The 12,319-nt window shown below is 42.7% G+C and overlaps 1 protein-coding gene across 1 annotated transcript; it reads right to left on the bottom strand.

The window, feature by feature from the left end:
• Positions 1-4,956: 4,956 nt before the first annotated feature.
• LOC127309833 (uncharacterized) lies at positions 4,957-6,017 on the bottom strand. Its single transcript, XM_051340555.1, has 3 exons — positions 5,832-6,017; positions 5,499-5,748; positions 4,957-4,970 (listed from the first exon to the last, which is right to left on the bottom strand). The coding sequence occupies exons 1-3, from the start codon at positions 6,015-6,017 to the stop codon at positions 4,957-4,959; spliced, it is 450 nt and encodes a 149-aa protein (XP_051196515.1).
• Between the last annotated feature and the right edge of the window lie 6,302 nt (positions 6,018-12,319).

Here is a 12,319-nt window from a genome sequence, read left to right as displayed (position 1 = left end):
TTACCTTGCAAAATGTCTCCCACACTATAGTTTGAACAGGGGGAAGAGGGTCCCGGGTCTTATCCAGAACAGAGAGGGAGTGGGTGGTGAGACACGTGCTCCCGCGCAACGCTTACACCTGTGACATAAATAAGAACACTTGGCCACACACATTAATGATTTAAGTTCAGAGATTTGAGACTTTACCATTCCAATCTCGAGGCAGATCCAACGGCACAATAGCATATCCTAGCAACGTGTCTCCGACATGCCACCGGGTACTGCCAAGTGCCAACGCGTACCCTGATAGCGGCACCATGGCAACCGCAGTATCGTAACATCGCTTCCTGCCACGTGCCACCGGGTAGACACGCAGCTTGGTTGAACTCTCATCATCATGTTGTACTCGTGTTCGTGCCGCATCTGTACGCGTGTATGTACCACCACTGTACTACATACTCCCAGCAACAGTACACTATACCATGGAGAAAAACCACAGATTTGCCCCAAGAACCGACCAGTCCACGACGCACCGTTCCTCCTCAATGTCGACTCCCAGCGACTACGGTGATCGGTTAGATGGTGGAAGACGCGGCGGGCATTGCGACGAATATGGCGATAACGTCTCGGAGTCCTTCGACAACTCAAACACAGTCGAGGGCGACGTGTCGCTGTTCCCGGTGGCTGCGTCGCCATTGGCGAAAGTTTGGAAGGAGCGCCCGGCTGATAGCCATCGGTGGACCTCATCACTCGGCGGCGTCGAGTAAGCTTGCTTCTCTCCTCTGTAATTTTTTGCGGCACCGCAACACAGGAAAATCTAGGGTTTGGCAATATACAGAATTTCGATTTGATTTTCCTGTGGTTTTTTCGTAGCCTGGAGGATGAAGTGTGGGAAGTTAGGTTTCACCTAGATGGAAAAGATAATTTGGAGAGGAAACTAGGCAAATCTTACATTACCTATACCAATATGCTAGCAATGTTAGAGATACGGGGATATGGCCAAGGTTACAGCATGTACTATGTAAAACAAGAGGGAGCAGGCATAGAAGGGATGGCACTCATCAATAGCATGATTGACGTTGAAGAAATGCTTGAACTGTATAAGGATGCCGCATGTGTCTCCATTTCTGTAACCAAGGGTGAATCAGGTCTGACTGCAGATATAAATAGGAAACAATGTGAAGAACAAATTCCTATATCTGAAATAGGAGTGCCTGTTGTTTATTCAGTAGACATGCAAGGTGTGCTGACTACAAAATACCACTTAGTACATGCTATTCCTATATCTGTAATGTATGAGGATTGTCTGTCGATTGAAAAAACCCAGGTTCCAGTGATTGCAAAAGGTTCAGATGATGATATGTACTCTAGCACCACCGGGTCACAAAGTTTTCAGACTCCGCCGAAGGATTCAGAGTACAATTATGCAAATGTTGAGCATATTGATAACTTAGACAAAAAGAAGAGGAAACTTGATTCTCCATCTGAAGCCACGCCAACAAAGAGACCAAAACATACTGCAAGAGATCACCGCGAGCCTGTGGCACATTATAGACCAAAGAAGTTCAAACACCAATGCAAAGCAAAAAGACTGTACAACCTCCTAGTGACATCAAACAAATTTGCATCGTAAGTACTTTACCATGCACTGCATAATGTTCATATCTTCAACTTGTTAATTTTAACCTTTTGGATTTCCTTGCAGGACTGAGGTATTCAATGCACCAATTATGCACAGTGCTATTCCTGACTTCAATGTACCAAACGATGGGGCTGACATTGGAAGACAATTTAGTAGTGGTCAGTTACTGGATGGTACTACATTGGACTACATCATTGACGAGATGAGGAGTACCTCCGATTTGTACGCTACAGGAGAACGAGTGTTGTTAAGCCCAGGATTTATAATGGTATGCATTGTAGTCAACAATATATGTTGCAGTATAACAGTGATTATATTGTACACTAACTACTGATATAATATATGTTTGCAACGAATGATGCAGCATGTTCTCCAGGTGGGTATTTGGAATCAGACACAAGAACAAATAGAAGAAGCCTCCCAAAAAAGGGATCAAACATTTAACTACACAAAAGATTTCGATCTGCAAACTGCACTGGACACTTTCCCTACATATGTTGACAAAGAAAAGAGCCTTCTTGACGCAAAACTTGTAAGCTCCCTACTTCTAAAGGTGCAATACAATTACAGCATACAGAACTACATTTTTCATCTTGCTCCTATATGTCCAATCTCCAAACAGATATTGATGCCGTACTTCAAAAGTTATCACTATACTTTGTATGTGATGAACAAATACAAAAAAGAGTTCGAAATATTGGACTCTAGAAACTATGCTGACACAAAGGGATGTAGTCCACTGTATACAAGGAGCACATACCATACGGAATGCGATATCATAGTAAGTATAAAATAATTTTCCATGCTTACAAAATAATAATATATGTTGTTGCGGATCATTAGTTTGGAATCATTTATTTCCTGATTCCTATAGATGGCAAGGATGGAACTTCTGCTGAAAACAGTATATGGTTTAGACGCATACAATGCAAGTAATCAACCAAAAAGATGGGTTTCCCTTGCAAACAAGCCAATATATATCAGATGCCCACACCAAGGAGTAAATCAGTGCGCATTTCTTGTCGATGGGTGCGTACCTATACGATGGAAATGTTCTGTTGGGTAAAAATGAAGGATATCAGCCAATTCTAAATGATCATGTAAGTGTTATCGAACTACACATTGTTAGTAAGATACATTATTTATAATATATGCAGTAACTACTATTGTCTTCATCCATTGCAGCCCTTTATAGACAACATTAAAGCTGAGTATCTGTATATCTTAATATTCACCGTGCACAACAAGGCCAAATTGCCAGAAGAAATCCTAGCATTAAAACCTTCATGCTCATTTTATGAGTGAAGAAATCATAGTAAGAATGTTTATATGTTCAATACTGTTTTTTTTTCGTAAAACAATTAAATCTCTCATATATTTATTAATAACTTGTTATTCATTGTTGCCTACTATATTTTGAAGCATATCCCCTATGGTGAATGGTGGAGCACTACACATGAATCGTATGTGTCGGTTCATTTCCTCGAATACCTTTTGATGCTATTTTGGTTGCAAAAACTTGAATACATTGTGATGGTCTTAGATCTTAGTACTTGTGTTGGACCTTCATCGTGTAATGTATACCTATATCGTGTAGAACTTTCTATACACTATAATCCAGTTTTTTTTATTCATTTTACAAGCAACTACTTGTATTGAACTTGCCCTTTTATCTGGTGTTTACTGATGAGTCGCGTACTAGTGAATATGCTGCAGTATGTACTTTTATATCAAGTACTTATGTATCACAGAGCACCGAAAACTTCAGAAAACATGAATAAACACTATGTACTCCTGTTGATGACTAATATGTACTCGTGCATCGTTGACAACTGTACTCGACCCTTCTAGCACCTGTCCCTTCCCAAAGAAAACAAAACTTGCAGAAATCATATAGAAACATTCATGTTCTCCTTTTGGTGCTAAACCTGTATTCATGCAAACTTCACGACTGTATTCGTCCCATGCACCTGTATTTTCCTAGAGAACACAAAACATACAGAAAAAATCACGTACTCCTATTAGTACAGAGGGTGTACTCGCGAAACAATCACCAATGTACTTGATACAGCTCACACCTGTCACTTCAGAGTGAACAAAAAAAACATGATGAAAAACATAGAGAAACAGTCCCGTTATCCTCTTTGGTGTCAAAAGATGAATTCTTAAAACCCTCACAACTGTTCTCGAGACATTGTGACACCTGTATATTCAAAGAGAAAGCAAATCTTGCAGAAAACATGAAGAAAAACAGTCCCGTACTCAAGTTCCTGTAAAACCTGAACTCGTGCAACCTTCACAACTTCTCTCGGCAACTTGTGGCACCTGTATCTTCACAAAGAACCCAAATATTGCAGAAACCTTGCAGAAACACTCATGCACTCGACTTGGTGTCAAATCTGACCTCGTTCAGTCTTGACAACTGTACTCGAACCATTGTGGCGCCTGTACCTTCCCACGCATAACCAAAAACTTGCTCAAAACATGGAGCAACACACTTGTAATCAACTTGCTATCAAAGTTGAACTCGTGCAACCTTCACATCTGTACTCGACCCATTTTGGCACCTGTAACTTCGCAGAGAACCCAAAATTTGCAGAAAACATGGAGAAGCACTCTTGTACTCAACTTGGTGCCATTGCTGAACTCGTGCAACCTTTAGAACTGTACTCGACCCATTGTGGCACCTGTACATTCCCAAATAACCAAAAACTTGCAGAAATCATGGGGAAACACTCCTGCACTCCACTTCCTATCAAAGCTGAACTCGTGCAACCTTCAGCACTCTTCTAGACAAATTGTGGCACCTGTATCTTTCCAGGGAAACCAAAACATGCATAAAACGTGAAGAAACATTATGAATTTCACTCTACGTGAAACTGAACTCGTGCAACCTCCACAACTGTACTCAAGCCGCTTTGGCTCCTAATCCTTCACCGAAAACCTAAACATTGCTGAAAACCTAGAAAAACACTCATGTATTCCATTCGGTGTCAAAGATGAACTCGTGCAACCTTCACACCTATACTCGAATATTACTGGCACCTGTACCTTCCCAAATAACGCAAATCCTGCAGAACACATGGAGAAACACTCCTGTAATCCTCTTGGTGCCGTAGCTGTACTCACGCACCCTTCACAACTGTAATCTTAAAAAAAAAGTCTCGCTGTACCAGTGCGCCAAGTGAACAAAAATAATGCTAAAAAAACAAACAGATGCATTCATGTACTCCTATTGCTGCCAAATCTGTACTCGTGCTCTCTTCACAACTATACTCGATGCAGCTTGCACCTGTACAGTCCCAGTGAAAGACAATACTTTCAGACCGTAATAATCACAGCACGAGCACTGTATCCCAGAATAAAAGCAAAGTAAAACTATAAACGTACTGATCTTAGTTCCTACCCGTAGAAACGAAAATTTGCGAAAAAAAAGAAGAGAAATCCCTATTCGTGTTTCCACCGTAATCATATCCATACCACCGCTGTATCGTCTACTAAAATTTTGTGATCACATATACTCACAGAAATAGAAGCTACAATTTGAACAAAAACAAATAAAAACATCTGTACTTACGACCATTAAATTTTGTACGCCGAAATCAAAAATTAAATGTGAACAAATAAAAGCCGGTGTACTTAAGTCATACATTACAGTCAATCATATGAATGATAACAGTATCAGCCAATCATATGAATGATAACAGTATCAGTCATACATTGTACATATATCCAGTAATATCGTATCCCTTGATTGCCCATTTTTTTCTAGGAATTTCAAAGCTTAGCCGTGCATCCAAGGCTGCATATTTGACCTGATCAAAGCTTAATTCGGGTCTTGCCCATCCTTCCTCTCTTATTTTCTTGCAAGAATCACCTTTCTTTTCCAAATTTGTCCCCAACACAGCATTTGACAGGTCATAGAGTGATGGTATTCTTTTATTCTTAACACCAGGATCTAATTTATGAATATTGATCATCTTCTGCAAGTCGAACGCACACTTGATGTTTAATCCGTAAGGCATCAGCATCCTGCGATCCATATCAATTGCTGCACCAAAGAACCAGATCTTCTCCGAGCTCAAGAATTTCTTTAACAAACATGGAACCTTTGTTGCCTGAAATATCTACGAAAATTCAAACTAAAGGTCAACGACGTATATAATTCGGAACAGTTGGTAAAAAACTTGTATGGTGTCATTTGTGATACCTGAAAAAGAATGATGTCATTGGCAACACATAGCTGCAAAACTGCTGCACGTTGCCGTTTATCCTCTGGAAGAAGTTTCTGCTTGATTCCTTTCACTTTGTCGGTGAACTCGCAATCAAGACCAACGATCTTTGCGCTGGCGTCGCAAAGGAAATCTTCGGATACGCGGTAGATCCACTTCTCCATTGTTGCAGCCCTTGTAGTTACGGTGACCTTGAATTCCATTGAGAGATGCTCAAACGAATATACGGTGTCACTTGTTTGGGGTGCCATAAGGATGGGAGGAGAAAATGGTTGAAGTGATGGTTTTGATACATGTCCACTTGGTTTGGGGTTCTATTTATACAAGATCAAGGCGGTGACGATGAGTGAGAACACATCACTGCCAAATTGTATACCCTCGTTGGAATGTGAACAGACTGATAACTTAATAGCGGATTAATCAGTAATAACTGTGGGTTAGACGTGCAGACGCAAAAGGGGCTTGAGAGCAATGAATTGCGAACAAGGAGGGGGTTATCATCAATTATGCCTACCCTACTATTGAGTTATCACCGTTGACCGATACAGTGGTGCCTTTTTATTTTTCTGCGCTCGTTGTGTTCGTACCACTGCAGTTGTAAGACATGCTTCACTTGATTCGGCCAGGCCATGTCTAGTAGGAAGCACCGTTTCAGTGTAGCATGGAGCATTTTTTGCCACATTGGATAAATATCAAACGAGTTATTTTTCACTTTTAGAATCACCGAGTAAATAATCTATATTTTGGATTTTTTTACAAATGTTACATCGATTATAAATTTGACAAAAAAAACACCTGGTGCGACTACACATTGATGCATAATCAAAAAGTGAAAAACACCTGGTGCGACTACACAACGTACTTGACATGTTAAATAAAGTGAATTATGCATAATCAAAAAATATATATATATACACAGTTGGCTATCAACAAATAAATATAAAAGTAAATGCGAGAGTTTGATGCATTTTTTCTAAATCAACAAACCGTTTTTCCCAAGCCTAAAAAAAGTGCCGGCAACAACATGCCGGCCCCTTCGCCTAACACGCGGATCAGGCGCGCCAGCGCCTCACGACGCAGGAAATTTTGGGCGTTGGAGCCACCTATCAGTAACGCTAGGGCGTCACGTGAGATATTTTCACCGACGACGCCGGGCCGGAAACTCTCCCGCATGCCGCGCATGAAATTCTACCGCCAGAACAACGCACGGGAGGTTTCCCGCCACGCCGACAGTCTATATTATCTCACCACCCCCGCCTCATTGGTTCAAACAACCCAGAAATAGAAAAAGATTCGATTCGTGGGATGACGTGGCGCTAGAGGGAACAGTAGGAATCATGGTGTCGGACCCACATCTCGCAAATAACGAGGAATGGGCGATGGCGGCGCCAGCGGCACCCGTATGTGCCGATGTCGCGAACGAGCGGCAACATCAGGTGGCGGGGCAATGGAAACGCAAGGAGACGCGGCCATTGCGGGACGCGCGGCGGCGACAGGAGGAGGAGGAGGTTCCGCGGTGCGCGGCGGGAGGAAGAGGAGGAGCTGCTAGAGCGCCAGGAGGCACGGCGGTTGCGGGAGGCGGTGAACCAGCGCCGGTGCTAGGCGCGCCAAGAGCAAGGGTGGGAGGACTTTGCGCTCAGGCGGTTGCAGCAGGAGGAGACGCAACATCAGAATAAAGTATATGAGCGGCGGTGTTTGGCGCAAATGCAGCTCCGGCTACGAAGGCAGTAGTTGGATTTGCCAGAAAATATTATTCATCGATCCTGGATGACATTAAAATGAATCTACAAATATACATATTTAGTTTATGTAAAAAATCCCATCGGGACCGCCAGTGTGGGAACAGCTCCCCCAAATAGAGGACGGCGTCCACCATACCGAAGTGCCAACACATCGTTCGACGTCTACTTGAGGTGCGCAGATGCTCTTACGTGGTAAATGAAATGTTTATATCACTTGTTATTATGAAGAAAAAAAAGATACAACGGGTGTGGGATAGAAGATGTTGTGACACAATTTACTAACAAATACATTCATTGTTACTAAACTGTGCAACAACACCTTATATCCATACACAGTTTTACCTCAACATAAATGACACGTGAGAGGAGTCGAACTCACAACCTGTGCACAATATCTTCGAACCACTAGGACACACGATTATGTGTGTTGCAATCCTTATCTAATTTATAAAATACTAGTACTTGTACTACGTACTCTTCCACCATTATTAAATTCTACTGACTGCCAAACAGGGTTAGGGTTAGTTTTATCCAGTCCTCCGAAGTCCGAACCAGGGCGTCGTGCAGCTGCGGTAATCAGCAGCAGCACGGCGCGCAGCATAACAGCATCAACAACTGTCAGGAGCACTTACAAAATCAATCTTCAGGACTGCTGATCTACTATCAGTCCTCTCACCGCAAGCCTACCTGTACTGAGCACAAAATCCTCAAAGGAAATTTCGTGTCAATTTTGCTTTTCTGATCTTCAATTAGGCATCTAAACTGTGAAAGCTCAACATACATAGTTTCTAATCTGGAGAAAAGCTCAATATTGTTTGATATCATCAAGGCAAAGTAACAAATCTTTACTCTTTATTTGCAACAAAATAGCAAATCCAAAAATATAATGTAAAAGATGTCAGTTCCAAAGTGGTCGCTAGGGCTCATCCCGTTAGACCAGCTTCGTAGGATTGCCAACGAACATAGGAAGCGTGAGGAGGAAGACAAAATGGCGTACGACCGGAGACAGACGAAGCTGCGACAGAAGCTACTGTTCCTCCAGATCTGCTTGGCCTCACCGTGGGCGATCACCCAGATGGCGAAGTGTTGGCGTCCACAGTTGTCAGGGCAGGGCCTGGAGGAGCAAATTGCAACGGCAAAGGCAATGTTGGATCTCAGGGGTGAGGATGACCCAGCGCGAAAGATGGCGGTTAGAGGACTCAAGGATCTGGACGAGATTATGCCGTAAGGATCGTCGTGCCGGTGGGGAACCTGCTCTCACAGGCGAGTCATTTAACAGGATCTGTTTAGAAGTGGCTGTAATAAAAGATCTTACTATGCTTCCTATTACTATATGGTTTTGTTTGGATGCTGCAGCTGTACTTGTGTTAAGGTAAGAGATGTACTCCACCATACTGGGACCTGTACCTACCCAGCGAAACCGAAAGATTGCAGATAAACAACAAAATAACCAGTTAAAAACAACAACATCTTGAATAACCAATAGCATGTTAAAGCTTACAATAGTGCCTTATTATAAGATTCTTCAATACAACCGAGACATAGGTACAAATAAGAATAAAACATCCTTCAAACAAACTTCAATACAATTTCAACACATTGTTTAAACAAAACAACTGCATTATAACTGATTTAGAATACTTCAACAGGAACACTTCTAAAGTTTTCGGACAATTCTTCATATCTAAAAGCCAAATCCCCACAATCCATCTGTCACGGTAGGAACAAACCACATAGGAGACTCCACAATATCACCCCAGCCAGCCGCAGCATATTGGAAAGAGGAGCCAATGCCAACTCCACCATTGAGTGACATCCTACACCAATCTGGAACAGGCTGTGGTACTTGGTGGAAACGCTTGTGAGTAGCAAACACACAGTCTGATGTGAAAACTGGAGCTGCATTGACATCGTTGAGACCAGCTACCTCAGGAGGACCAAGCAGAAACGGGTAGTTTATACCAAGAAACAAAGATGTGCCTTGCAGATCTTCAAGCCTTACCCAATTCGGTGTGACAGCATCATCACCATAAGAATCTCTAGCATAGACATGACAACGCATCGACGGGTAAATCAGTAGCTCCCTCCCCATATGATCGATCGGATTACCTTCACTGGGTTCACCATGACCTCTAACATTAATCCAAAGAATAGTGCCTTCATGCCCCGGAGAAAGGAACCACGTGCCGGGAGCAATGTTGTTGCCATCATGAACACCACCATGTAGATTTGGCTGCTCAACAATCTCTGGAGCAGCTATCACCTGAGGAGCAGCACCGGCACCTGTTTTTTTTGCTTAAACATGGTTAAGATAGATCGGATACTATATAACTAAGTTAAGAAAAACGTGATGCAAAAAATAGTATACAATAAGTGCAACAAAAAAAAACTATACCACCGAAATCAAAAACTCACCCCAAATAGTAGGATCCCAAACAAGGACATCCCCTCTGGGTGCAGTAACAGCGTAGATCCTACCACTGGTAAGAATGGCATCAACATACCTTGACGGTGCAAGGTAATCGTTGCGAAGGATCCTCCACTGTACGTCCCTACTACCACCACGCATGATTGCAATTATCTTATCAAACACTGCTATGACATAGTAGTTCCATTTGTTTCCAACCCTTTATGGTTTAGCAGTTATCTGAATCTTCAACAACTGCATGTGTGCCAAATCATACCGATAGAAGAAAGGCCCATCTAGAGCGATGCCAACGTTACGAACGGATGGCAGAGGGATCTCCTCGTCTATGTAGACGTTAAGCAGAGACCACCGTGCTTGCTCCTGAACAACTGCAACCCATTCGCCATTTGAACCAACCTAGTGCTTGTCGCCTGGCCCGACCTGTGTACAAGGTACAAATGCTTTTGCGAAAGGAGCGTCAAGTGGCATCAGTGATGCATCAATACCCTGCGAATTTTTGAATTTTCTAGTATGAAATACAGTACACAAACATTTTCGTGCAATCCATGGAAAACAATGAATACCTGTTCAGTGCGATCAACGGGCCATGAACTAGGATCAGAATGCAGCAGACAGGGCGATCCAAACGGGAACCTTCCATCCTCACGGATAGCATTGCGCATACCTGGCGTACCTCGGGACATTCTGGCAACGGTGATGACGTCTGAGTGAGCGCTGATATGCATCAATGGACCAGAAGCGATCGCAGAAACGAGAGAGGAAGAACCCTGCTCCATTGATGATGATTGCAGAGAAGAAGAGTGGATTTTCCTGTACGGCAGTATGTTGTTGCTTCTTACCGGATGATGTGATAGAGATACAAGGAAATGTCCAGAATATAAGAGGACTCGAGTTGGCAGTTAGTAGTAGCGGTTGCTAATTTTAGACCATGAAAAACACTTATGCGCCAACACCTATAAAACCGTCAAAAGTAGTGGGGGTGAAAACAGTTACAGGGATGAGGGGGTCGTCCATCAATTCCAAAAATAAGTTTAATACAGAGCATTAAAATAATCCATAGCATGCTATGCAACCATATTTATGCATCATGCTGCACATCATTACAGTGCACCTGCTGTACTCCATCAACAACATAAATGTACCTATGCAGCAAATCGTTCAGTACTTATACATACTATGTACTCGTGATTCTGATTGGACAGTACTCCATAACTGTCAACTGGGATCAGCTGTACTCTACCCTATTACCAACTGTACCTATCACATAGAACAGAAGAAACAAACGAAAACAATCTGGTTCTCCTCTCCATGACAAAACTGTCCTCGATATAGTTGCAACACTGTACTCTACGCTATTACTAACTGTACCTATCCAACAGAACCGAAGAAACCAACTATACCAACAGAAACAATCTCGTACTCTTCTCCATGCAGCACCTGTACTCATTTCAGTTGCAACGCAGTACTCCAGGCTATCAACGCAGTATTCCGAGGAGACGGATGGGACATGAATGAGCTCCCCACAGTCTTCAGTCTGGAACAGTTTTCGGAACGACAGATTAGACTCGACGATTCCTCTCTCGAGGCAGATCCAACGGCACTATAGCAAATGCCGTTCCGCATTCGCGGCGAAGATACTAGCAACGTGTCACGCTTCCTGCCACAGGCCACCGGAGGTACATGTGTAACATTGATTCAACCCATTACCAACAGTCTGTACACGTGTTCGTGCCGCGCCTGTACTCGCGCATACAGCACAACCGTACTACATAATATCAGCAACATTATATATTACAGAAAACAGAAACCATCAACTAAAACCAAAATGGTACAGTACTTGAACTTCATGCCGCATCTGTAATTTCTCCAGCTGTAACCAAAACCGGAAGAAAAACCCTGGTAATACTATCCATTTTTTAAACAATGAATTAAATCGTTCGAGTATAACTGGCATTTTCGGAATTTCAACAAAACGCGCACAACCCTGACGTCGTCGGACCCATAACATCAACCAATTCATCTTCTACATCTATATAGCCGTATTATGGCTAAAACCTACATACTCAACTCCAATCTCCTCAAACACCCACGGAAGAACTCAGGTCAAGGACAAGGTACAGGCCGAACCCGTACAAGAACTTGTCGGAGCATCAAGATAGCCTCCACTACTGCTCCATCTGAGGTTCGTTTCTTATCACGCAATGCATCGCACTAGGATACATGAATTAGTTTTCTACCCACCTGTATTCCTTTTCTACAAATTAGAACACATAGACTATGCGGCAGCTCCCATTCC

This window comes from Lolium perenne, chromosome 6 (genome assembly GCF_019359855.2).
Source record: "Lolium perenne isolate Kyuss_39 chromosome 6, Kyuss_2.0, whole genome shotgun sequence".
Lineage (NCBI taxonomy): Eukaryota > Viridiplantae > Streptophyta > Magnoliopsida > Poales > Poaceae > Lolium > Lolium perenne.
The sequence above is the reverse complement of the archived record's forward strand: the minus strand, read 5'-3'. Positions and strand labels throughout refer to the sequence as shown.

What these genes read in the sequence shown, in the direction of transcription:
- LOC127309833 (XM_051340555.1), bottom strand. Translation starts at nt 6,017, where the DNA reads ATGGAGAAGTGGATCTACCGCGTATCCGAAGATTTCCTTTGCGACGCC. An exon ending in ATGACATCATTCTTTTTCAG is followed by an intron (nt 5,749 to 5,831) that starts GTATCACAAATG and finishes GAATTTTCGTAG; the next exon opens with ATATTTCAGGCAACAAAGGT.